Consider the following 25,122-nt stretch of genomic DNA (forward strand, 5'->3'; position numbering starts at 1 on the left):
AAATATAGTCTAAAATAACACAACATATTATTAAAAGCTCTCAGAGTGTTGAGACATCTGTAGTAGTAGCTCATTACTTTGCATGAGAGTAAGCAGATGTAATCAAGTTTAAGGTATTTATAGTGAATGTATAGGTAACTTTAATAGTTTTATGAGCAATGTAGAAATGATTTTGGTAGATATTCCACTACATAACTTTTTTGCATATTAAAAGAGGGCAGCATGCATAGCTATGCCTTACTTGATTGTATGAAGAGGAATGGTTAGTCTAGGTTCCTGCAAGATTTTGAGCATTTTTTCCAATCTGTATGAAAGTAATATTATAATCTTTCTATAAATTATGATGTTTTTGAGACATTTAACTGAGATTGATGTAAGAAACAAAGCAAGACTGCAAAATCATAAAACTATAACTTAGCCTGCTATGTCTTTCCAAGATCCAGTGTTGTGTTTAACTTACGTAAATGTTGTCTGTGTGCTCAGTGCCCCAGTGGGTAGAATCTCTTGTAGAGGCAGATAAAGGAAATCACCGTGGCACTGGAAAGCTCAACAATATGTGATTATATTAATCTCTTTTAGTACTTTTTTTGTTTTGTTTTTTTTCCTAACATCACAAAGGCTTGTAAACTATTTCTGAGTCTTTGCCATCGTCATCATCATAGAATGGTTTGGGTTGGAAGGGACTTTTAAGATCTAATTCCAACCCCCCTTCTGTAGGCAGGGGCACCTCCCTCTAGACCGGGTTGCTCAAAGGTTCATCCAGCATGGCCCTGAATGCTTCCAAGGAGGGGGCATCCACAACCTCTCTGGGCAACCTGTTCCAGTGTCTCACCACCCTCACAGTAAAGCATTTCTTCCTAATATCTAGTCTAAATCTACCCTTACCCCTGCCAGGTTGTCCAGTATAATAATGAATTACAAAATGAATTACCACCTTTTTCTGCCTACTCTGAATCGCTTTTCCTAGGCTTTTTTTTTAATGTTAAAGTAGATGTTTCAGTGCAATATATGATTGTTTTTAAGATTGCAGTTTTAACTAATGGAAAAATATAAGAAACCATGAGTTGGTGGTATTCCTGAATGGAACTAAGTGTCTGAAAAAACTGACATTTTGTTTTGGCATTTTTTTTACCCTCTGCTGTTATTTCCACCTCCTACTTAATTTGGAAATCAAATCTCATATTGCCTACAGTACTTGATTAATGTGGGCCATGCGGAGTGGGCAGTGAGAAGGGATTTGCTGCAAACCATATGACTTCAGTGGAGGTGGAGGTATCATCAGTAAGTTTTTTTTTGACAGTTTAGGGCTGAGAGAGAAGCTGTGGCCCTCTGGCTCTCCTATAGGCTTGAGACCTGCAATGATATCCAGTTCATCCAGTCTCTTTTCCAGTGGAATACACCTCAGTGGTGGCAACACTTTCTGCTACTGTTGGCTGCAGTGCTGAGTCAAACTGGCATTAGGATAGAGCAGTTATCCTCAACAGAAGCATCGTTCTTCCATGGCCTTGCCGTACTTTTTCACCATGCTTGTATAACTATGATAATAGAAATGTTGTTCTGTACAGCAAAATTGGAGCACTGCTTTATTTTTTAATGCATTTCCCCACTGCTCCGGGTGTGCATTCTGTTATATGTCATTAAATACCTTCTTTATGCTCCTTGTTAACTTTTAAGTGTTAGAGCAATTTTGTTTTCACCACTTTGACATGGGTAGCTAGTGGAATATCTTAACTGATTCCACTGTTGTGAGAAGGATTGATCTTTCTGTATTTTCCTGAAAGCACAACCTGACCATGATACTCACAGTAAAGGAGGTAGGGAAGATTACTTGTAGTCTATCCTGCTCTGTTAGAAAAGAGACCTTTGGCCTGTTTGTGGGTGCACTGCAGACTGTGCTGCAAGAGGAGGAACACCTGATACTGACCACAGGAGCCTACTGAAGGCTGCAGATGCTTCCCATGGCTGTGCTGGAGCCAAGAGAGCCTCTTCCATCCAGCAGTCAGAAATTGGTGGATGGAGCTTGAGATTATTTGCCCCATGTTTGCTTTATACCCGTAGTCAGTAGCAAGAGCTCAGTGTCGAACCCCAGATTCAATGTGATTTGATGGAGTTGTTTGTGTCAAACTATGCAGAAGCTCTTCTCATGGCAGGAGCAAAGGATCTTTGAGAACTATAGAATTGTTTAAGTTGGAAAGGACCTTTAAAGGTTAACTAGTCCAACCCGACAGCATTGAAGAGAAACACCTACAGCTAGATCAGGTTGCTCAGAGCCTCATCCAGCCTAACCTTGAATGTCTCCAGGAACCTGCTAAAGAGTCTGTCTCCTTCTTTCTTATAGCCCCCCCTTCAGATATTGAAAGGCCCCTCTCAGGTCTCCCTGGAGCCTTCTATTCTCCAGGCTGAACGAACTCAGCCCTCTCAGTCTGTCCTCATAGGGGTGATGTTCCATCCCTTGGATCATTTTTATGGCCCTTCTCTGGATGCACTCCCACAGATCCATGTCTCTCCTGTACTGAGGACTCCACATCTGGATGCAGAGCTTCAGGTGAGGCCTCACCAGTGCAGAGTAGATGGGCAGGATCACCTCCATCACCCTGATGACCATGCTTCTTTTGTTGCAGTCCAGAGAATCTTGGTCCTTCAGAGAAACTGTGTCAGTGATTTGTGTCCTGATACTGGCTGTACAGTCTAAGCAACAGATGATGTGTTTTTTTAATTTCTAATTGTATGTTTAACATACATGGAGGACTTAACATCTCATATACGATACAGATCTTCAGTGCTCCCTCCAAGAGTTCAGAACGGGCTGTTGAGCATCAGAGATGCTGCTTTAAGGATAGAGAGTTAATCTTTGAATGAGTCGGGCAAATATTGTGCACTGACATGCTAAGTAGTGAAAAAGAAACACTGATCCCATTTGTCACTTACAGTCCTACAATGGAGCCTGTGAAAAGGCTGTTGGGACAGTTCTGCTTTGAAGAAAATATGTGCCCCTTCTTCCAGCATTCAGCTTGTCTTGCCACCCTCTCTGAAACTAACCAGCGAACTTCTCATATGCCAGTGTATACAAAGTTAAACTGGAGCATGCCTGAGCAAGAAATGCAACTCGTTGATGAGTATCCATAACCACTGTGTGGTTGTGAATAATAACTATCCTCATTGTAAAGCATTGCAGTCTTCAATTCTCATGTGCGTGCCTTCAAGAAAAGAATACTCTTCATCTAGTGCACCAGGAGTTCTCGTAAAAGCTGTGTTGAGGTCAGGGATTAATTAGGCTGCAGAAACTGAACAGGCAATTCACAAAAGAGTCTTGTTATGAGTTAAAAAAAAAAAAAACAAAATTGTTTTTCCAAAATGGGTCCATCTCTGACCTCTTTGTTCTGTTCGTGATGGCCAACCTAGAAAATTCTTCTTGGGAACAAGCATGAGAGCTTAAGTTCACACTCCACCACAAAACCAAATATTAGGGATTAAAAGATATGAAGTGGCAAAATGCATTTTCATGTGCTCTCTGTTGCTTCTAATGCCTGTGTGTTTCATAGGTATCATTCTCTTTTACTCTGCTTCATGAATGATATTGTTGCTGTTGTGCTTTCTTGTACTTTTGCCTATTCTGCGAGATGCAGCTGAAACTATTTAGGTCTCCTTCACCTGTTTTTCAAGATTGAAGAAGTTTCTGTGTGCATAAAACCTAGTCTTACTACAGTACTATTTGAAAAAAAAAAATAATAGAATGAGAGACCATCTCTAAGTGTATCGGACCCATACGAATCAGTTACCTTTTCTTATAAAATGACAGCAGCACTGTAACAATCTCTTGCATAAAATACTGAGCTTTTAAAAGTCTGAGTACTTGAGGAAATTGAGCTGTTAGGAAGTGTTTTCCTATTTTTGAGTCTACTAATTTCTTAGTATTCTTTCTAATGTGAGATTGTGCTTTGTGTTTATACTTCCACCTGTGTCCTAGTAATAAAACATTATTTATCCATTTTTACATTTGTGTGGTTGTCTATAAATTACTGACATTTAATATTTGTAAACGTGGAATTCGAACATTTACTTTTTCTCCCATATAAATGAACACCCATGCAAATTACAAAAGTTTTTTTTTTTAATATATAGTATAGTTTTATGCACAGTTCTGTCAATATTATAATTGGTTTAAGTTCTATTTTTCCATAAATATTTAAAGGAATGCTAATTTTCCATAAATATAAATAAACACTGAAAAAATTGCCTTGAGTCTGAAAATTGTGTTGACTATCTTGGATGCCTGGAGCTAAGGTTCTGAGGGGCATAAACAACTTCAGGATGTTCTAAAATGAAGATGACTTACTTCTTTAGGGTTTGTGAAGATAAATTCTATAAAATATGTGGATGTTGAGTGATGCTTGAGAAGAGGAGGGCTAAAAGAAAGAAGTAACAGATAGGGAAATTAATTACTCTTTTGGTCTGCTGATCTGTTTACTAATCATTGGTATTTAAATAGGTGGCTGAATCCATTATTTATTATTGGCCACAAAAGGAAACTTGAAGAAGATGATATGTACAAAGTACTGCCAGAAGATTCCTCAAAGAAGCTTGGGGAGGACTTACAGTGGTAAGGAGTAAAATCATTGTTCTATTTCATTGTTTTTCTGCTGATGAATGTGACGTTTTATTCATGTTCTAAAATGAGGTTGTTGTGAAGTTTAACAAAGTCTATTGTTAACAATTCTGGATAGCTAAGAGTAGCATTTACAGATTTTACTATGGAGACATTTTCACTTCTTCTCATTATACGTAATGAAGGTATGTTAGAGTATTGCTATTATGTCATTTAAAATTTGTCTGGCACTTTGCAGAATACTTTGGTAAAGAAGGCTTTTCATCAGCTGTTATTGTGCTAATCCTTAATAAATTAATGCTGGTCTTTTGGTCTTATGGTAGAATAACTATGAAAACTGTTAAAACTTCTCTTTATAAAAGTGAGGAAAAATATTTTTGTTGTGTTTTTGGAGAACAAGATGAATTCAGTGAGAGCTGTATATGCTTCACATGTGTCTATATAAAGAGAATTTCTCTTTTTTCGTGTAATAGTGATGTTTCTCCCAATCATAGAATTACCAAGGTTGGAAAAGACCTCCAAGATCATCCAGTCCAACCATGCATCTACCACCAATATTTCCTACTAAACCATGTCCCTCAATAGAACATCTAAATGCTTCTTGAACTCAGGAGGTTTGTCCAAGGTTGCTCTGAAATTAAGGCCATCTATTTATTTCCATGGAAACTACAACAAATACAGAGAGCATAATAACACTGTTTTGTAGAGCAAATTCTCAGCTACATGACACCATTTTTCAGTAGTCACCACTGTTATCTATGCATTTTTGCCAATGAACAAGAACCTACATACTACACTCATGAAAATTGTGCACCAGCAGAGATGACCCACTGTTTCAGAGCTGCTCTGATAGCATAACTGCTAGGAAGTCCATCTTTTATCAACCTGAACAGATAAAAGTCAAAAGTCAGAAAAATCCAGATTATATAGTGCTTGCTGTGGGACAGTCAGTCCAGCCAGTATTGGCAATGCGCTCAACAGTCTTCAGACTGGAATGGCACCTGGTGTTACCGTGTTGCAGGATAAAGCTTGTCTTCTTTGTCTTCTTTCTACCGCATCAACTCTTTGAAAGGGTGTATAATGGCAGGACAAGGGGATATGGTTTTAAGTTGAGGGAGGGAAGATTTAGGCTGGATGTCAGGGGGAAATTCTTTACAGAGGGAGTGGTGAGGTGCTGGAACAGGCTGCCCAGAGAGGTGTGGATGCCCCGTCCCTGGAGGTGTTCAAGGCCAGATTGGATGGGGCCCTGGGCAGCCTGGTCTAGAATTAAATGGGGAGGTTGGTGGTCCTGCATGTGGCAGGAGGGTTGGAGATTCATGATCCTTGAGGTCCCTTCCAACCTGGGCCATTCTGTGATTCTTCTCTGATCTGACTTTAGAAGTTTGAGCCTTCAGCTTAATTGTGATGTAGAGGTCAGAGATGATGGTTTTTCTAGGTTCCAGAAAATCCAGAGAAGGATTACTCCCTTCCTATCCCAAAACATGACACAAATCACATTACCCATTGAGGGCTGTGGCTTGACCTTTTTCTTTGGGAGGAAATTCAGGTGTTCACTCAATGGACTGCCATTTTGACTGGGGCTTGTAGTGGTGATGCTGTCTCATCACCAGTAAAATGATGTGATCCAGAAAACTGTCACCTTCAACCTTGTCTGAATTCAGTAGGGCCTGCCAAACTTACATGCACTTTTCTTTCTGTTCCTGTGTGAACATTCATGGAACTCACCTGACACAAACTTTGCAGTATTCCAGCATTGCTACCAGAATTTTGAGCACACTGAAGCCAGTATTCAGTTCCATTTACAGTTCCCTGGTCGTCATCCACCAGTTTGTGTGAATGTCACATATCTTCATTTCCTGGTGGAAATGCTGTGCATGGCCATTTGGAACGTATCTTTTACGCTGCTTTTGCCACTGCTGAAGCACACCACCCACTGCTTGGTCTCCACAGCTGTTTGATGAATGTTTCCATAAATGTCGATGAATGTCCATGGGTGCCATTTTTTCCACATGGAGAAATTCAGTGACACCTCTTTGCTTCATACGCGTGTCTGTGTCGGATGCCATTTTGAAAGGCTGCCCCTCTGCTGCTATCTGTCACGTTGCTCAGAAGCAAAGAATATAATTCATAAATAGCCACTGAAGGAAGCAGCTTCTTCTCTTTGGCCAGCAAAAAGAATCTCTCTAGTTTCAATTCTGATTCTGAAGCATTTATTTAGACAATAACTAATCCTTTCAATAAAAGAAGAAGGTAATAATTAAGAAGTTATGTTTTCCCACCCATAATGTATACTTCAAACTTGTGTGCCATGTTACAAAATAATAAAATTGGCTTTCACGAGTTAGAGTAATTTCAGCCCTCAAATGAGCAAAGTCAGAGGGCCTGGCAAAAAATATTTAGCCTCCGAAAGCAGGGGGGGGACGTCTTGTCTGACAAGTGTATTTTAAATGTCTCCTTAAGTTCCAGTTAATTTCATGTTTGCATTTAACTGAGCAACATCGTTCTTGGTATTACTGTCTGATTTTAATCTGAACTGATTGTATCTTGCTTGTGGGTAGACGTGGTTAACACAAAGGTCATTGCTACTCAGCTGGTGAAATCCTTTCCTTCAGAGGGACGTGGGGAGTGCGAAGTGACTGAACTGCTGCTGATGCTTTAAAAAGGCAGATGGTGCCATATCTGTTCGTTTTCATGAAATCACAGGGCAGAGATGAATTAGGGACAGACATGAGAGAAGGTGTGATTATAGGAGAATAATCTTGTGATCCTAAGCACTGTATGTTGATGAGAGAACTTTACTACCTGTTATCTTTTTAATTTCTTAATGAATGAAGAGTATAAAGGTGATTATGGCAATCTTGCTGCAAGTCTAAAACTGTTTTACTCCAGGGAATTGCCTTCTGTCTGCAGCATATTTGTTTTTTGTTTGTCAGGTACTGGGATAAAGAGGTGCAAAAAGCAAAAAAGAGAGGAAAAACACCCCATTTAACAAAAGCAATTATTCTTTGTTACTGGAAATCCTATTTAGTTCTTGGAATTTTCACAATGATTGAGGTAAGTGATGTAAAATGTGATGCAGCGTATTTCTTAGCTAGCAGCGATGTGGAATTTGACCTTTGAGGTTGTGTAATACTTAGATGATTTTATGCTGAGTTGTTCAGAGAATCCATACTGTTCATATACTCTCTCAGAAAAATAAGACAGAGCTGCAGCTCCTTTGAGACTAAAAAACTGAGCTGTGGCTGCAGAGTTATGGACTTGGAATAGAGAATGATTCCAATGCAGTACTTTCAGACATTACAAACTATCTGACTTGCTTTATAGGGCTTAGCTTTATTCTGTGTATCTGAGGGAGATGCCCCACAGAAGTTCATTTTTTTTTTTCCTGATATATGTAAATGGTTGTAAAGGACACACTAAGTTATCCTTGAATATGCAAGTGTAATATATATTCATGTAACTTCTATAACCTCAAAGTTCTTACTGGTAAGTGACACAGTTCTTTTTAAAAACTTAGCTAAATTTTAATAGGGTTTAAATTATTTTGGAGTACGTTTTTATAAAAATTGGTTTGATGTTTTATAGAATTAAAAAATAATGTAGGATATAATTTGTGGGAGTAACTTGGCTTTTATTTGCTTGGACACTGAGATGGGGAGCATGATATGATATGAAATTGTTGATGCTTTTTTCCCTTCTTTTTCTTTTAGGAAACCCTCAAAATAGTTCAGCCAATATTTTTGGGAAAAATTATTAGTTATTTTGAAAACTATGATGCCTCAGATGAGGTGGATTTGAATATTGCATATTGCTACGCAGCTGCTCTGTCTGTTTGCACACTTATTCTAGCTATAATGCACCACTTATACTTCTATCATGTACAGCGGGCTGGCATGAAGCTAAGAGTGGCTATGTGTCATATGATTTATCGGAAGGTAAGCAAAATTTACATGTAAGATTTGGTGTTCAGTTGCTATTTCATGTGATGTATGGGGTTAAAAATACAGTTCTTTGTTACGCTCATTCTTGCAATGCCACTGAAGTTACTCATTTGTAGAAATGTATTGCGCTCTAATAATATACGTCATCTCTTAAACGAATCTTCGTGCTTTTGCTCTCCCTTAAGTAACACGATGTCTAAATGACCACTTCAATCCTCATAGTGAAGGTGGTGAATTAAATAGCCCTTAAAGCTTAGGACAAGCTGCTGGTGTTCACCTGCTGCTGGTGGAAGGGCTGGTTGCTGGAGGAACAGGAGGTGGTCAGCATTCAGCAGAAGGGCAGAGCTCCTGGTGGGTGCTGGGCCCTACCTGCTTCCTGCCTGCAATCTCTCAGCCCTCCAGTTTCTTCCCCAGGAAGAACTTTGTGTTCAAATGTCACCATGAGCCTCTGCACCCCCGTGCCTGGGAGTTGCTACACTGTCTGATCTTACCCCCCTGCTGTGATTAATGGCCTGACTCATTTCTGTTTTCTTCCGCAGTGCTTTAGGGACAGTGAATTGCCTGCTTTGCAGGTCAGGGGGATTTCCGGCTGAGTGCTTGGGGTTAGTTCAGTGAGATGCAAAGATAGTGCAGTATTGCTGCTGCCACCTCCAGGCTGCAGGGCTGCTATCAGATGGAAGGTGGATCAGGAGGAGCTGGGGATATCACATTATGAGACAAGGTTGAGTAACATCAAATGTGAATTGCTGGCCTTGGGGTGTTCTGGGGAGCAAGTGAGCCAGTTCTAAATGTCTGCTTCCCTCTTCTGGAGGTGCTGAGTGCCTGAGCCATTGAATCTTTCTCCACTTCCAAGCTGGTAGTGGATGTTAGAAGAGAAAATGCCCTGCACTTCTCACTTAAGCAGCTTGCCTGTGGCAGACTTCAGCAAAGAAGTTTGAGTGAAGGATCAGGAGTGTAAATCTTACTTAGAGTATAAATAAAACTATGTTACTTTAGCCATAGGTGACACCCACTACACATACAATGCTGTGATAGATTATGTGAGATTTTTAGGGAAAGCAATAGAAGTGAGGAGAGCAAAAATTGTAAGCGGAGATTCTTTTTCGTGTGTGTATTTATTCTTCTCCCTCTTCTGATACCTTGGAAATTGTCCTCTGGGAACTCAATTCTAACATGGCACAGTGCTTTCTTGTACATAAGCACATCTCTAAGGTATTAATTTACTAAACTGATTATCATAACACAGTTTGAAATTCATGAAATATGTATATAGTGATGTTGTTGTTGCAGTGTTGATATTAGCTTAGAAGCCTAGAAGCTTGGAAAAGAAGTGTTTATAATGTGCATCCTTATTTCTAGAGATGTGATTAAATGTGAAATTAATCTCCCCTCATCTCATAAATGTTTACTCCTGAGGGGAAGGCTGAGGTCGCAGTCGAACATTGATAAATCCTACTAATCAGTTGTCTTCATTATCTGAAGCTTATAGATAGGTCATACTTCTTCTTTATCCCCATAGATGCTTTTGAAAGAATCTGGATGCTGATTTACCAGCAGTTTTGCGGTGATCATTAAGTGCTGTAGTAAATAGAACCTTGGATTTGCAAAGATGACTGGGTTGAGTGGGAGAGCATCCTTAATACAGAACTTCAGATGGCAATCAAACTTCTTCTATTTCAGGCCTTTTCTGTTTCTGGGAAAGTTAAAATCTCATCTTATTTGCAAAAAGCCTGTATTCAAGTTCTGAAGTGTTTTGTGATCAGTAAGAAGCACTAGTGATGCACAGGAAAAAAAAATACCTCATATACCTCAACTTCATGCTTTAAAACCAAGGACAACTTATGGAAGGCTTGGAGGGGAGGAAAACTTTAATCATATAAATTCTTGAAGGTTCAGAATTAAATGCTGAAGTGGTTTAGCCTGTGAAGTAGTTGAGACAGGAAGCAGACAGAAAGGTGTCAGGAGTTATTTGTCTGAATAGTTACAGTATTCTTTTCTGTAGTCACTTCTTATCCCTTCTCTGTGCGCTTGAATTAACAGTTTGGGGCACGGAGAGATTAAAACACTAAGATTGGAGTACAGAAGTCAAGGAATGGTAAAAATACTGAAATTTGGTCTGTACAATTACATCTGAAAAAGAACAGAGTGTAAACTGAGCTAATAAGTGTAGAAATGGCCAACTGTGTTCTGGGCTGCATTAAAAAAGGGGTGGTCAGGAGGGAGAGGGAGGTGATTGTCCCCCTCTACTCAGCTCTTGTGAGGCCCCATCTGCAGCACTGCGTCCAGGCCTGGGGCCCCCAGTACAGGAAGGACATGGAGCTCTTGGAGCGGGTCCAGAGGAGGGCCACTAAGATGATCAGAGGGCTGGAGCATCTCTCCTATGAGGAAAGGTTGTGGGAACTGGGCTTGTTTCGCTTGGAGAAGAGAAGGCTCTGGGGAGACCTCATTGTGGCCTTCCAGTACTTGAAGGGAGCATATGAACAGGAAGTGGAACAGCTGTTTACGAGGGTGGATAGTGATAGGACAAGGGGGAATGGCTTTTAACTAAGACAGGGGAGATTCAGGTTAGATATTAGGAGGAAGTTTTTTCACTCAGATGGTTCCATGCTGGAACAGGTTGCCCAAGGAGGTTGTGGATGCCCCATCCCTGTAGGAATTCAAGGCCAGGCTGGATGTGGCTCTGGGCAGCCTGGTCTGGTGGTTGGTGACCCTGCACACGGCAGGGGAGTTGAAACTAGATGATCATTGTGGTCCTTTTCAACCCAGGCCATTCTGTGGTATAACTAGATACTGTTTTCTTTGAGAAAGGATTTGTGCTGGGAAATAAATCTGTATGGAAAAGTAATAGAATATCCTTAAGCTGAAAACAGAGAATTTGCAAATGTAAAGTCAAATGTAAATTCAATGTACAGTTGCTTTTTAAAAATTGTTAGCTTTAATTATTTTTTTTAGTTGTGTTTCTTACCTTGAGAGTGAATTTGGAAGTGCTATGATCAAAGCAATATTTAGAGCCATAGTTGGTGGAAAGGGAAAGTAGGTGTGCACTAGGTAGACATGCTCAGTGTTTTTGGGGAGTGAACTATTCCTGTTACAGGAAAATGTGTAGCACATTTTGTTTGTTATTTTATTTGTGCAGCAAAACTGTTTCTTTGTAGCAAGTATAGAAGGAAGCAGAGTCTGTTATCTGCATCTTTGAGCTATCTCAGTTTGGATCTCAGCAGTAATATTCAGACTGCAGGTTTATAGATAAGATATTTGTGGGGATATTGTAATCACATTCTGTTTTCTACCGATTAATCTATATCAGCCTGCAAAACTATTTGGTATTTATTGCTGTTGTTTTTCATAGCACGTGCTTCATTTAATATAATCTAGAAATTTTAGCACTTAACAGGTGTTGTTACCAATGGAAATGTGTACACTTTGTAGAGGCATATTAACTTTGATTTTCAAAGACAGAAGATGGAGTTTGCAGTGTTATTAAGGAGTGATAGTATAAAAAGAATAACTTCATTTATTGCATTCTGCCAGGAATCTCACTGCAAAATTATTTTGCTGGTCCAAACATTGTCCTGATTTTAATTTGCTCTTCAGGTAGAGTTTTCTATTTTGATTTTATAAAGTTGCTCGTAATATGGTGGAAGAGAAATTTAAACAAGAAGTTAAAAGCTTTTCTGTTTAGTTTTAATAACTGCCATGTTGGTATTTTCCCACTTCAGAGAAAGTAAAGATAGTGCTTTTTATGGCACTTTTGTTCTTGCAGTCTTTTCCCTACACTGCTTGTTTTTTCAATAGGCTCACCTTCAGGACTTTGTTTGGAATGTTAACCAACATATTGTCTAACGTTTTAGAATTGTGCCCAGATACTCTCAGGCAAAAGCTTTTGTTTCAGCATTTTATATACGTATAGAGTCTTCTAAGTATATGCATTCTGTGCTGTATAAGCTGTGACAAATTGGGACTGCTTTCCATTTTTTAGGCACTTCGTCTCAGTAATGTAGCTATGGCAAAAACTACCACTGGACAAATAGTAAATCTTCTCTCAAATGATGTGAACAAATTTGATCAGGTAAGAACTATTACAGATCTTTCTGGTGATAAGTATTTCTTATGAACATTTCTTCTAGTTGTTTCTCAAATATCATGTGGAAAGAAATATTCATAGAGTCATAGAATTGTAGAGTATGCTGAGCTGGAAAGAACCAATAGGTATCATTGAACCCAACTCCTTAAACATTTTTTTTCTCATAAAGCATTCTTTTTGCCTATTTCATACTTTCCTGCTGTTTTCCTAAGCTCAGATGAATGTTAGTACAAGAAAGTCAGTGTCGGGATTTATTTGCTTTCTAAAGCTGAGGCTCCTCAGTGTAGACTGCTGTATTCAGGTCTCTGAATCTGGTGCAGAATTGCACCAGATCTTCTGACTGAATGCCTCAGTACTTGCTCCAGACAGAGGTGCTTTCTCAATTACATACTGTTAAGATGTAATGTTTTAGCTAGGACTGAAAGCTGATTTTTGTTTCTTATCTCTTTGCCTAGGTAACAATTTTCTTGCACTTCTTGTGGGCTGGACCAATTCAAGCTGTAGCAGTAACAGTACTTCTCTGGATGGAAATAGGCCCATCATGTCTTGCAGGAATGGCGGTACTGATTATTCTTCTGCCTATACAAACCTGCATTGGGAGGCTTTTTTCTTCTTTAAGGTAAGGTTGCATACACCAGGTTGTAGGTATTTTCTGACCTGAGTTTGAAAATGTGCATACTTCATTATCTGAGGGCTGGATGGAGTTAGAGTACTGGTATGAGAACGGCTTCCATTTGGTGAGGATTTTTTGCTTTCTCTTTGATCTCTGCCAGTGTTTCTCATAGTTAATAATGTGGGATTTCTGAAGCCCTGTTCATAGAGACATGAAGTTGTTTGTCCCTTGGAGATACGGACAGTATCTGGCACTTTTTAGACGTCCAGTGTATTAAAGCCTTGGGCTATTTCTGTAGCTCCCTTGTAGCTCTTCAACATCTACCTTGTAGGTTTGGGGCACAGAGTTGCATAGCAACTTGAGCTTTGCCTTACTTGCTAATGCTTAGGGGAGAGATTATTACTTGTCATTCTTGCCATAAGTTTGACTTATTGAGATTATAAAGGTGGAGTAGAAAGCTCTGAAAGTTTTGTTTTTAAAAATCTTACTGTATCTCCTCCAAGATTAAGATGCAGAGAAGGAAAAGACAAAGGAAATGAGAGAAAGATAGAGCAAAATTATGACCATTGTTTTGATGCCAACTGTTTCTAGCTCTAAGTTTCTAGGATTGCAGATATATAAAATGGATCTGCAGTAGTTTTCCGCTGTCAGACAAATTTAATTTATTTTTCTGTGACTTCCTTTTAAAAAATGATTTACCTCAGGTGGGAATGTCGAGTTATCTTCAATATTCTGGCTTCCTAATTTTCCTGCTATTGTGTAATAAATCATGCTCTACTTGCATCTTGATTTTATAAATGACTTTTTCATCTAAATGGAAATACTTTTTTTCTGCGTACTTGTACACTTTGTAGTGTTACACATCTTTGTTGCACTTCTGTTCAGGGTGAATGGGTTCCTTCTAGCTTTTCAAATAAGCAAAACTTCTTTTTTAGTGGATTGCTGTAGAGTTATTTTCAAGCTGTATTTTAAGGCAGGTTTTCCAGAAGTATTGACTGGCATTGCCATTGCGTGGCTAGATAGGAAGACAGAGCTGAGAATTACAGAGCTACACCAACTCAGATATACTTCTGCTTGTAATCACTGTGTTAGTCTTCAGTTATTATGCTCATGTGCTATTTCTCAAATAATGAATCATTCCATGTTCTCTGTCAGCTTCTTAGGTTTTTCACGATAAGATCTATTTGTAGAAGGTATATTCCTAAGTATAAATTTTCACTGCATATGTGCTGTGCATTCATATGTGTCAAGCTACTTTCCTCTTGATTTGAGTTTTTATGTCAACAATTAAAATACTTAGCACCTAAATAGTGCCTTATCCATGGTGTTCAGAGTGCTTTTCCAAAGTGGTAAGCATTATTATCCCCATTTTACAGATGGGGAACTGAGGCACAAAGATTAAGGGACTTGTCCAGGGTCAGACAACAAGGTGACAAAAATCTCTTCTGTAAGGTATGTATTTTAAAGGCTAGCCAGTGGCAATGTAACATTCCCTGGGTTTTTCCCCTATTAATTAATGGCCACTTTACTGGATGCAGTGCAAGGGAAAGAATTTGTTAACCAGAAAGAACTTTTGCTCAAATACGTGTGCACATATCCCCCTTTTTGTGAATACAAATGCCCAGTGAACAGAAGGAGTTACTGGAAAAACTGAAGTGGATTCCAGCTTTGTAATGTGTATGTTCATGTGACAATTGCTGGAAATCTGCATGGATATAAGGAAATCACCCTATGAATAAGTAATTTAAGAATTTAAGGCTTTTCCACAAATCCAGGCACAGTTCATATGGCACATAATTTGTGCCGCTACTCAACACTGCATTTTTAACCCAGTGTTGTAAACACATGCACACCAGTTTATTATACAGGTACTTATTCTGTTTTCTTCCTGTGCTTTTACCTGCAAGAGTACTGGGCGTTGCACAAAATACACATGAAATCCTTTATTATTTGAGAAATAGTTCAGGTAATGGACTGAAGACTGTTTAAAATATATTCACAAGAACTGAACCCTTTCAGTGCTTCGCCACGCAACCGTAATGTTCGCATTTAGAGCTCTATGTATGCATTTATTTATTTATTAAAGAATAATATTTGGAACTGTTGTGTCAAACATAACCAGAATCCACTGGATATGCATCATGAGTGTGAAAAGGAGTTCTGTAACTTGCTTAATTTAGAATGAGTATTACTGTAATACTTCTGAGAGGGCTTGTAAGCCTTGAGATCACTGGGAGACTTGGTAGCAGCCTTTCAGTTTCTAAAGGAGGAGTATAAGAAGAATGGGATCAGACTCTTTAGCAGATTCTGCTGTGACAGAAGAAGGGGAAGTAGCTTCAAACTAAAAGAGGGGAGATTTAGATTGGGTATAAGGAAGACATTTTTTACACTGAGGATGGTAAGGCACTGGAACAGGTTGCCCAGAGAGGTGGTAGATGCCCCATCCCTGGAGACATTCAAGGTCAGGCTGGATGGGGCTCTGAGCACCTAACTGTAGGTGGCCCTGTTCCCTGCAGGGGAGGCTGGTCTAGATGACCTTTAAAGGTTCTTTCCAACCTTCTATCATCTGGAGGCCAAATCTTGAAGTTACCTTTGAAAGGTAACTGTTTTTGAAAGGTTGCAAGTGCATTGTTGCTGCGGAGACATGAACAACACATTGTGCATTTTGTCATGCGGGGCTGAGGGGGATGGAGGAGGTCTCACATTTTTTGAGGAAATCTTTTTGTCTCACTGCTTCTTTTTGAAAGAGGAAAAAAAGGACTTCGCAAAGATTCTCTCATTCCATGCTAGTAAGGTTGGTTTAGGCTAAGCAATCTTCCTCAGTGCTAGTAAGAAGACTTGATTACTTTAGGGCCAGTTTCCGTGATTTCTTCTGTAATAACTTGGTTTAGCCACCTAACTTTTATTGGTCACTGGGAATCCATAACTGGTAAGTTAGTTTAAAATGATGAGCATTTAGCTAATGTTCTTTCTTCATATCTCCTTTGATCATGGCTATTCCTTCTAGAAGAATATTGCAGGGGAGCAGATTAAACTGACATGGTTTTTTTTTTGTTCTTGTTTTTTTTTTTTTAATATGGTCTCTGAGTTTGTCTTTCATTGATTTTACATATAAAAATATGTTATTCAGCAGAAAAAAGTGGGACTCGTCAAAATAAGGCCCACCATAGGTAATTATGTGCTAAGTATACTTATCTACATGAATGAATTCAGAATTGTAACCTGCTTTATTAGCATGGTTTATGCATTTGTGACATGGCTTCTAACTTTCAATGCTTTTTTCCTAGTTGAAACTTTGACTTAATTATTTAATTATATATATTTCCTACAGAGTAGATACACTTCATTCAGCATTTCTTAAAATTAGCACTTAAATTCTGTTCCAAATCTGTTTGCTGTGTGTGAGCTGTAAAATACTGTTTAAGAAAGGTCTTCCAATGCAGTTTCATTTGGGTGAATCCTCTAGAAGTAAGAGCAGAAACTTAATATGAGTGTATTATAGATCAAAATAGTTTATCTTCTTTTGAAAATCTGATAATTTTTACTTCCATTTACAGGAGCAAGACAGCTGCCTTTACAGATATCAGGATTAGGACCATGAATGAAGTCATAAGTGGTATGAAGATAATAAAGATGTATGCTTGGGAAAAATCATTTGCGGAACTTGTGAGTGGTTTGAGAAGGTAATCCTGAAGTGATACAGCTTGGTATATGATCTGTATCTGCTTCCATTTTTTACATGTCAGTAGGTGCATTATTTTGTGCTTTAAAGTGATGTTTACTTGAACTTCGTTGGCTTTTTTAGTATTCTATAGGAAGAGTGAAGGATAGAAAATACATCTATCTTCTGAGGGGACAGAAGAAGTAAAAAAATCATTTGATATTTGTAAATGATACATATTTTTTGTTTTCTTTTACAGTTGTGCTTAAAAATGGCAGCTGATAAATAAAGTAATTGAACAGGTTCATCCTCACAGCCCTCTAAGCTAATAGAATGAGACCCATAAGCAGACATTTCTCTTTTGAGAAATATGTGGTACCTGACTGTCCTAATTAATGGCATCCTCAGATACTACTCTTCTTCACTTTTTGCCTTTTGAAGTATTGCTCCAACCAGGAGAAGGGGTGGAAGACAGAATGTTAGCTGTTCAGAATTGCTCTGGTTGTGGAGTATTGTTTCTTTGTAGAGATCTGTCAGCATCTGATTAAAACTTAACTCATAAATTTGTTTTTCAACACTACTTGCTATTCTTGACAGGAATTCAGGTGCATGTTTCTTAGCACTTAGTTTTCATGCAGTGTTTTTCTCCAGCATATCAGTAGGTTATTAACCTGCCATAGATTCTGTTACTTTTTAATTTGTCATTATCTATTTATTTATTTGGCTTTTTTTTTAAACAGCACTTCTTTTTCCCTTTCATGTGCAAGCTTTCAAACTTGCTAATGCTCCCCGAGGTATTTCTTCCCATATAGATATTGCAGTACTAAAGAATATAGAATCCTATGCTGACCAAATGTTCTCGATTGATTGAAGGTTTCAGTGTCTTGCATGGAGCCAGAGAGGGTATTTCCTTATTGAAAACTTCCTCAGTGGGTGCATTTACATCACAACAGTCAGCACACTCATTAAGATTAGTACTTTCCTATCCAGTGACGGAGTGAAATAAACTTTTCCAAAACCCATCTTGAGCCCCCTTTCTTTTCTTTCACTGTGCTGTGAAAAAATTAGCAATTTTAAGTTCAGCCAGGTGGTTGGTGCCCAGTGTTTCCACAGTGGCCCTGAAAAGTTAAGATGACATCTGAACTTCTCTGTTGTTCTTTTTCCTGTGGCTTTTGGTGTTAGTTTCTTTTGATTTAACTCTCTTCCATAAGACAGTGTGGTACATAATATAAAGCCTATGGGTAGGCTGTAATTTATCAGATATTTATGGAGAATAGCAAGAGAACTTGCTAATTATCCACAGATAGTGAGAGGATTATTAAGGATTATTAGAATGTGGGAAAACAGTTTCATCCAGAAGTAATTAAATTTGACCCAGTTCAAATAGTTTACGTACAAGTATTCTTTCACTGTCCTTTGGAGGAGGTCTGAAATTGTGAGTCTTAAGCTGAGAAAATGTCTTTGAAATGCTTTGAAAGTCTGTCAGTTCAGCCAATTTGGCAAGTATAGTGGGAAAGTTGCTTAACTAGTTTTCCAGTAGTAGATCCTGCATCTTTCTCTTCATAAGTAAGGACCTAATGTATTTCAAGCGGTATGATCATGACTTGACTTTCTAATCTTTGCATGTAGTTTCAAGTAGAAAGTAATCAAAATGATCAAGTTTTTAACTGAGAATTGCTAGAATATTTAGGAAGATAAGTTAGGAGTTGTTTTAGTAAAGTTCCATGTGATTTCAAGCGGATATAAGTATACTGCATACCTCTTACTTTAACATGAACTTAAGCCTGACGGCAATGTCATTGTAGCCAGTGCTGTAACATTTTGAGCACTGGACTTGAGGAATCATTTAGAAATCGAAACTGAAATTTAACTAAAACGAAAATTGAAATCACATGCTTCATCAGCTATTATGTTTTTGCACGGAGACTTCTGTGTCTGTGCCATACATCACATACTGTTCAGCTGAGGGCTATTTGCCAGAACAATTGGCCTTGCAGAGCAGTATTCTCTTAATTATGAACCAGAACTCCTGGAGCAGAAGAAACCAGGAGCAGGGTCCAAGGTGAGAGGATTTAGACTGAGATCAAAGGAAATACTGCAAACCCCGTGATCTGGCTTGAGGAACAGCAGCTGATTGATGGTCCACAGATGGACTCTTAAAAGTTATGGAAGTTGCCCTGTTTTTCTGGTTGTGGAGAATGTGTTGATCTTATCAAGAGTTTGTGAATGAACTCAGGTTTTTGCATTGGAAAGATAAGGAGCTGCTTGATGCTTGACCATTATACAGATTTCTTTTCCTTTTTTCTCTGGTGCACCATCCAGAAATAATCAAAGCAGGTTAGAATGGGAATTGAGATGATAGTTTGACTGAAAAAGGAAAGAAGAGTACTTTTGCTTTCTATCTCTGAAAGATTCTTCTTTTTCCTATAGCTATCAAGACACTACATATCTTAACTTTTTATTTTCCTCAATTCCTAAGACTTTTACATTCTATTTTGCTATTTTCCATGTGCACTGCTTTTTTTACAGTTACTTTTGCGTACAGTTCTTTACATATGAGTTGGGGTGGTGTAAGGGGAGGAGAAAGGATATACAAGTATAATCCTGAGAATGGAATCTCCCTCATCCTATTGTTGAGGGCAATTGTGATGGGAAGGATTGATGTGAATGTTTGTATTTTGCATTTTTAGGAAGGAGATTGCCATGGTTTTGAAAAGCTCCTACCTTCGAGGACTGAACTTAGCCTCTTTCTTTGTGGCAAGCAAAATAACAGTGTTCATGACTTTCATGGCATATGTACTACTTGGCAATGTTATCTCTGCAAGTCGGGTGTTTGTTGCAGTGTCCCTGTATGGTGCAGTCAGACTGACAGTAACTCTGTTCTTCCCTTCGGCTGTTGAGAGAGTATCCGAGGCAGTGGTTAGCATACGACGAATCAAGGTATGATTATTGGTGTGAATGGTTTGGTTTCACTGGTGAAAAAATTTTAGATTGGGGTAAATAGAAATGCTGTACATGTAAAACGCTTTACCAAGTGTCTCTGTGCTATTTATTAATGAAGGTACCTAAAAATGTTTTTCTCCATATGCCTGAGTATAACAAAACTTTGTTTGATGAATTTGCTAATTGTACAAATTCCACGTGGAAACTATGTACTAAACAGGTAAAATCTGCTCTTCAAAGAAGCATTTTGTGAAAGGTGATGCAAATGGAGTTAGAAAAGCATAATGTGTGGAAAGCATCACCCAACAAAATTGTAGTCCGTAACATTTCTTATTACTGCTTAAACTAGACTACAGGAGGAAAGAAAGAGAGATGCTTGGGATGCTGGATGTTGCACAACGTCTTTTCAGTACTTACATGTACCTTGTGTTCAGCTCCCGCACAGTGCTCTTTGAAATGATCATTCTAGTTATGCAGGTTGAGAAACATGAGTGAAAGTCTGAAAAAGATGCAAGAACAAGACACAAAGGCACTTGAGCAGATAGTGGCAATCTTTTTTTCTCGTGTCTTCTTTTCCAGTATATCCTATAAGGCAAAAGATTTTGCTCTTGACAGCTGGCTTCAGTTTCTCTGCACTTAGGATTCCATAAGGATACTTTTTTAAAACTAGCTCCAGAATGAAGGTTCACTGGAATGGACAAATAATTGTCCTGATGAATTTTTAGCATCCCTGATACAGGCACCAACTTTTTAGCTTCCATTTCCAAAGCTGCAAAGTAAGAGTTAGGCATTCTGCTACTGAATGACAAGGTGCTTTGTAACTAAAGATGTGTTACTGAAATGAAAATAAGTGGAAAGGAATTAGGAAGAGGGACTCAGAATACAGGGAAAAAAAAAAAGGATGAGGATGATGGCTATCTGGGCAAAACTGAAAATAATTGTTTTGCTTTTCAAGAGGATACTTTCTCCATAAGTTTTATAGAACAAGTGAGTTTTCAGTGCTGATCATAAATATGCTCGGTTGGAGACAAGAAAGCAGGAGACAAGAAGCTTCAGGTGAAGATAAAGTATTGTCGGATGGGAAGTATTTGCTGTTCCTCTGTATTCATGCATAAACACATAAGAACTGTGTGGCAGAAAGTTTTCCTTTTTTTTTTTCCCTTTAAGCTGTCATGTCCCCTCACCTTAGCTATACAGGTGCATCTCTCCTTGAAGCTCATGCTTTTTGATGAAGCAATGGCTCACAGTTCCATTGTGAAACAAAGTGAGAGCAGTTGTTTTCCAGAGGGCTGTTTTGACAGAAATTGTGGAAGGAGGATAAAAATTATCTTAGTACAAAAGACGGAGGTTTTCTTCTCAAGGACGTGGTCCTCTCTCAAGCTAATGTTTGCTTCTCAGCATCCTGTGGATGCTAGCAGTTTTATTTTTCTCTGCATGGGAGATTATTTGGTATAAAAGTAACGGAAGAATGTTTTGAGAGATCTTAAGAAGTCTTTAAGGCTTAAGTTATTCTGCTTTTGAAAACTTTATTCATAGTGTTGATTTTCTGCACCCACCCCCTGCTATGTAAAATTCCTGGTGTTAGACCTGTAATTTTTTTTTCTTGTTTTGTACTGCTTTTCTTTAAAATCTTCTGTGTATGGTACTGCTACATTTTTTTACTTAAGTGGCTAGCCAGCATTTATAGCTGATTTGAATGCTGCTGCTAGAAGAGAAATTCCTGGTAAGAGCTGAAGCGGGAAACTGATTCCTTGCTTATAACCCTCTGATATTTGGGCCGTTATCTAAACGCAAATCACATTTCAAAGGTTTTTTTCTTATGTCACATGCTGCAATATGGATTTAGGTATGTTTGGAATTTCTTTCTGACTACCACCGTCATCTCCCAGATTCTCTCTCAGCCCTGCCATTTGCACCTGCCTGTCTAAAACCAGACTCAGCAATACTCACCTGGCTGGAGATCTCAGATTTCTATTGACTTTGCACTTTTGCCTTTTGGTAGAGATGTATGTGTGCGTTGAGTTTGGAGACTGCTGCATGAAATGCTTTGGCTTCTCACAGCTCTCTTAAAAATGGTGCTGAATTTTCAGCAAGATCCCTTGTGCTTACTAACATGTAGAAGTGCTGTTCTCATCCTCAGAGCCATCTGTCAGCTCTGTTTTGTTTCCTCTTAGTTACTGACTTCTGTAAGTCTTTAGCACCAGTCTCATGTCTGCAGACTGTTAGCTCAGTACTTGTTAGCTACACTTGACATTTCTCAAAGTATTATCTGCTAGAGACCTATTTAAGGTCTTCATGGTCAGCAATTCAAATCATGATAGGTTTTTTTGCGTTTTATCTTAAACTTGTGGTAACTTTTACCCATGAATTTGCCTTTTTCCTTTCAAAGTGTGTTTGAACTATTTATAATCTAGCATTTAGGCAAGGAAAGTGAGAAAGCTATGGAACAATAAGGTGTTGCAGTTAAGGTTTTATCTCTTCTTCATGGGAAGAGGAAGACAAACAATTATAAGTTTTGTCAGGACTGACTGTCAAGTTCTGTTTGCTTCAGGAATTTTCTGTTGCTGAGCAGGTTGCTGTTAAGAGTCCCACAGTAGTGCTGTGCAATGCAATCTTTGCTTCTGAGTGATCTCTGGAATGGTCAGCTAGTTAGAGGTGCATTGCTTGAATGCCTTGTGCATTGCTTTGGAAATACAGTTCTTTCAGGAGCGTGTTTACTTTGTCCATCAGTGATGTTTTGTATGCTGCTTGCGAAAGCATATGCTTGGGTTTCTTTCCCAGTCTCATATTAGGCAGTATCCTGTTCTTTTCTTTTACTGCAGAACTTCCTGATACTTGATGAGGTCTCACACTTCAAACCACAGCTGCATGATAATAATGAGAATGTCATTCTTCATGTTCAGGATTTGACTTGCTACTGGGATAAGGTAAACTTACTTTTAATAAATGTTAAGAGTATACTTGTGCTGTAGGCAATGTAAGCCTAAAAATCACGATGTCTATGCATAGTGTGCTCTTGTTTTATAATCCATCATTTGTGTAGGAGAAACCCCTTAGCATGTTGGACTAACTCTGTTGAATAGTATTAAACATTATCAAATGCATCTTAAAAGTACCTATGCTTGAATATTATACTAACTGAGAACCTGAACATTAATTCTGAAAATGTCATGATATTAAACAGGATTGTAACGCAGCTTAGATATTCAAAGTGGAATTAAGGACAGACAGCACATTAAGGCAGGCTTTAGCATATGTGTTTTTGGTTTTTTTCAATGATTTTAATGTGATCAGTGCTTTAGAACTAGTCAATATTGTACTTCCCATAGTAGGTTTGAAAGCTTTAGACTAGTCTACAAGTCTTTGTTACTCTGCATATTTTAACTGAGAATGTTCAGTTACAAATTGTTCTTTTCTTAAAATACATCACACTCACCAAAATGGTGGTTAACAATCTATAGCAAAATGGTTGCACAGTATTCCCATAAAACACCTTCAAGTTTTTCCTGAGTTATTTATATTATGTAAAGCTGGGCAGCATGACTGGAATTACTGGTTTCCTTTTGGTTTAAAAAAGAAAACAAAACTCCTAATTTAACTTTTATTTTGATATTTAATTGAAATGTGCATGGGAGAAGAACAGTTCTCCCAGAAATTTAAAAGCAGCTCAGAATATTTCTCTTACATACTCTTTTAATAATGCAAATTAATTTTATACAGTTGCTAACTGAAAAGATGGTGAGTTCTGTGAGAGGATTTATAAAAGGAATAATAAAAGTATGCTGTACTTTGTCATGTAAGCAACTTAGCTTGCTACCCTTAGTGGGTTTCTCATGACTCTTTGGATCTCTGTATAACAACTGTACAGCTGAATGATGATTTTTTGTTTGTTTGTTTTTAAAGATTATGAGCCAAAGTAGATACTTAAGGAAAAAAAAACAAACAAACCCAAACACAACCCACAAATCCAAAATCACTGGAAGTAAAAAAGGGATTATTAGATAGACTCTTAGGAAAACAACTTAACATGGTGTATTACAGTTTATCAAAAGATAAACAAAACCAATTAATTCACGGTCACACTCTTGTTTTACTGAGGCAAGTCTTATCTGAGTTCCACAGGCTAGTCTGATAGCAGCATGGAACTAGAGATTCTTCAATACGGGGTTTTTCATGATGTGCCTTTAATTTCTGGAACAGCCTGTCTGCTCAACTGAAAAACTTTAAATGTAAAATTCAAGAATTCAGTCAGTGGCCAAGTTTGTCCATAGTCATTTTAGTCGCTTAAATGAGGAGCCTAAGCAGCATAGTACTTCTATACAACGTAATATCTCTATGGATGGGATGAATTACTACTTCTGTTTGGATATGGCATATAATGTCTGCCCAAGCTCACCTAAGGAGTTGCTACCACTGAAGGGATCAGTCCCGTGTCCTTCTACCGTGCTGTTTTGTTCTTTGTGCCATGTGCTAGCATTAATGCTTGTATGTGTCACCCCACGGTGAGACAGTCCCCAGGGATAAAGCAGTAGAAAATGAATCACTTTTTATGTGATTTGTTCTTTGAAGGCTGAGTGGCACGAACAGCCTGTCCACAAAGCTAGGAAAGAAGAAGTGGCAGCAGAAGGAAAGTGACAGGCACAAATATTTATCAGGGTACAAGGGAGTTGAGACATTTGGTGGCAATTAGCTGTCAGATGAACTTATTCGTAACATCAGTCTGTGCTCTAATTTAAAGTGCCACATTGCCTAAAAATAGGGCAAACTGTCTTTAATTATAAATCATGGTGTTTTTCAAAAATAGCATGCCCTTGAGGTAGTAATTGGACAAGGGGGAATGGTTTTAAACTAAGACAAGGGTGGTTTAGGTTAAACATTAAGAGGGAGTTTTTCGTTCAGGGGGTGGTGACACACTGGACCAGGTTGCCCAAGGAGGCTGTGGATGCCCCATCCCTGGAGGCATTCAAGGCCAGGCTGGATGTGGCTCTGGGCAGCCTGGTCTGGTGGTTGGCCACCCTGCACGTAGCAGGTGGGTTGAAACTAGATGATCATTGTGGTCCTTTTCAACCCAGGCCATTCTATGATTCTACGATTCTATGAAATACATGAGGTCATTCTTTTTGCTCACATTACTAGTTTTGTGTAGGGTGCATGATATCTTAAATAACACTTAAGTGTCTAATATTTGGATAATTATTTTTAAGTTGTTTTTTTTTTTTAATTCTTCATTGGTTTAGGCTCTTATGATGTTCTGTTTTGAAAACCTGGGCAAGA

At 38.5% G+C, this 25,122-nt stretch overlaps 1 protein-coding gene across 1 annotated transcript in view; it reads left to right on the forward strand.

Moving 5' to 3' along the window:
- Positions 1-25,122, forward strand: part of ABCC4 (ATP binding cassette subfamily C member 4 (PEL blood group)) — a 155,426-nt gene that overhangs the window by 12,645 nt on the left and 117,659 nt on the right. The window contains exons 2-9 of the mRNA XM_031610616.2: positions 4,490-4,600; positions 7,540-7,660; positions 8,317-8,541; positions 12,527-12,616; positions 13,087-13,250; positions 16,802-16,927; positions 19,596-19,845; positions 22,671-22,775. Coding sequence (XP_031466476.2) covers positions 4,490-4,600; positions 7,540-7,660; positions 8,317-8,541; positions 12,527-12,616; positions 13,087-13,250; positions 16,802-16,927; positions 19,596-19,845; positions 22,671-22,775 — 1,192 coding nt within the window. The remainder of the gene's footprint in view (positions 1-4,489; positions 4,601-7,539; positions 7,661-8,316; positions 8,542-12,526; positions 12,617-13,086; positions 13,251-16,801; positions 16,928-19,595; positions 19,846-22,670; positions 22,776-25,122) is intronic.

Source organism: Phasianus colchicus, chromosome 1 (assembly GCF_987193195.1).
Source record: "Phasianus colchicus chromosome 1, bPhaCol1.hap1.1, whole genome shotgun sequence".
Taxonomy (NCBI): Eukaryota; Metazoa; Chordata; class Aves; order Galliformes; family Phasianidae; genus Phasianus; species Phasianus colchicus.